This window comes from Ailuropoda melanoleuca, chromosome 18, assembly GCF_002007445.2.
Source record: "Ailuropoda melanoleuca isolate Jingjing chromosome 18, ASM200744v2, whole genome shotgun sequence".
In the NCBI taxonomy this organism is placed as follows: domain Eukaryota; kingdom Metazoa; phylum Chordata; class Mammalia; order Carnivora; family Ursidae; genus Ailuropoda; species Ailuropoda melanoleuca.
The window spans coordinates 4,912,663-4,914,877 of record NC_048235.1 but is presented as its reverse complement, the minus strand read 5'-3'; the positions used below and the strand labels follow the sequence as shown (position 1 = coordinate 4,914,877).

Genomic DNA, 2,215 nt, shown 5'->3' with positions numbered 1-2,215 from the left:
TGCTTGTGTTCCCTCTCTCACTGGCTGTCTCTCTCTCTGTCAAATAAATAAATAAAATCTAAAAAAAAAAAGAAGAAGAAGAAGGTAGATGTTCAGGGCACCTGGGTGGCTCAGTTGGTTAAGTGTCTGCGTTCAGCTCAGGTCATGGTCCCAGGGTCCAAGCCCCACATTGGCTCCCTCCTCAGCAGGGAGTCTGCTCCTCTCTCTCTCTTTCTGCCACTCCCCCCTTGCTTGTGCTCTCTGTCTCTCTCTCTCTCTCTGCATCAAATGAATAAATAGAATCTTTTTAAAAATTTTTTTAAAGAAAGTAGATATTCACAACCAGAGAAGATGGTAGGCTGGCAACATGCTCTGAGGCTCTGGAGAAAGAAAAATATTAATAACAAATCTAATACGGAAAAAAACAGTTCAGTCACAGCCCATAACCAACATGCCACCTTAATACTTAATAGTTTAATGGTCCAAATCTTGTACATTGCCTGATCTTAGAACAATGTAAAACAACAATGCTTTCCCTCAAAATATTGTTGTGTAGGTGGGAAAATCCTCAGCTGCAAAGATTCTGATCTCATCAGAGTTAGCATTCTATATAATATTTTATCTTCTCTCTTAAGCGATGCTGAATCAAACCTCAGTCACTGAATTTCTCCTCCTGGGAATAACAGACATCCAAGCACTGCAGCCTTATCTCTTTGTGCTTTTCCTTGCAATCTATGCTGTCAGTGTGATTGAGAATGGAGCTGTCCTGACGGTTGTCATCTCTGATCCAAGACTTCATTTACCCATGTATGTCTTCCTGGGAAATCTGTCATGTCTAGATATCTGCTACTCCACGGTGACACTGCCAAAGATGCTGGAGAACTTCTTCTCTACACACAAGGCAATTTCCTTCCTGGGATGCATCAGCCAACTTCACTTCTTCCAATTCCTGGGCACCGCAGAGTCCCTGCTGTTGGCCGCGATGGCCTTTGACCGCTTTGTGGCTATCTGCAGGCCACTGCATTACTCTGTCATCATGATTATCAGCTCTGTACCCAGATGGCTGTCACCGTCTGGACCATTGGTTTTTTCCACGCCCTGCTGCACTCCATAACGACCTCTCGCTTGAACTTCTGTCGTTCTAATCAGATCCAACACTTCTTCTGTGATGTCAAACCCTTGCTGGAGTTGGCCTGTGGGAACACTGAGCTCCACCAGTGGCTTCTCAATACAGTTACAGGGACCATTGCCACGGGCCCCTTCTTCCTAACACTTCTCTCCTACTTCTACATTATCATTTCCCTTTTCTCCAAGTCCCATTCTTGCAGCACGCTCCACAAAGCACTGTCCACATGTGCCTCTCACTTCACGGTGGTCATTCTTTTCTATGTTCCTGTTCTCTACACTTACACCCGTCCTCCCTCACGCAGCGCCGTGCAACAGGACCTGGTCACTGCTATCATGTACAGTGCAGTCACTCCTGTCCTAAACCCACTGATCTATACTTTGAGGAACAAGGACGTGAAGGGGGCCTTGAGTACTGTGCTCAGAAGGAGGGGCGACCTGAGCACATCTAGAGCTATTTTAAGACATAAATAACCAGGCAATGAGAAAGTTGAGGTATGAGGTTATATTGCTTCTCAGATCATGTACAATATGTATAACAGAGGGAAGCGGCTAAGGAAAGATAAATGGGAAAGGCCAGCCTGATCGCATTCGAGGTAGAATAAGGGAAGCGTGAACACATGAGACACAGGCCGTGGCATCGGAATGTTAAATTTGTTTTGGGGATATCAGCTGATAAAATTGATTGGTTATGTATTCTTTAATGAAACCAGGTATAGAAATATGCCTATATTACCCATCTATTGCATAGTTGAATAGTACTTGGGGCTGCTTATCTGTGCGGTCCTCCTAAGTTAACATATTTTAATGTAAGCAATATAATTAATATGCTTTATATTCTCAGGATTTGAATTTTGAGCCACAGTTACTCAATTGGATAAGAAATGGTAATTCACAAATGAGTTAAGAGGAATTTTTAAGTGTGTGTCATGACTTCTTTTTCTCAAAGCAGGGAGGAAAATAAATAATTAAAACAAATAATTTAAGCACTAATGAACAGGGATAAAATAGCCAATGGTTTATCTAGAGAGTTCTGGAACCTCTATCCCCAGAAATGTTTTAATGCCAATCTGACAAACTGTAAAGGATTACTATGAAATATCATTGAAAG

General features: G+C 42.5%; 1 protein-coding gene across 1 annotated transcript; it reads left to right on the top strand.

The window, feature by feature from the left end:
* Window positions 1–616: 616 nt before the first annotated feature.
* On the top strand, window positions 617–1,578 carry LOC100471814 (olfactory receptor 12D2-like). Its single transcript, XM_002929474.3, is given in 2 exon segments — window positions 617–1,016; window positions 1,019–1,578. Coding segments are annotated over 2 exon segments (960 nt in total).
* Window positions 1,579–2,215: the final 637 nt, after the last annotated feature.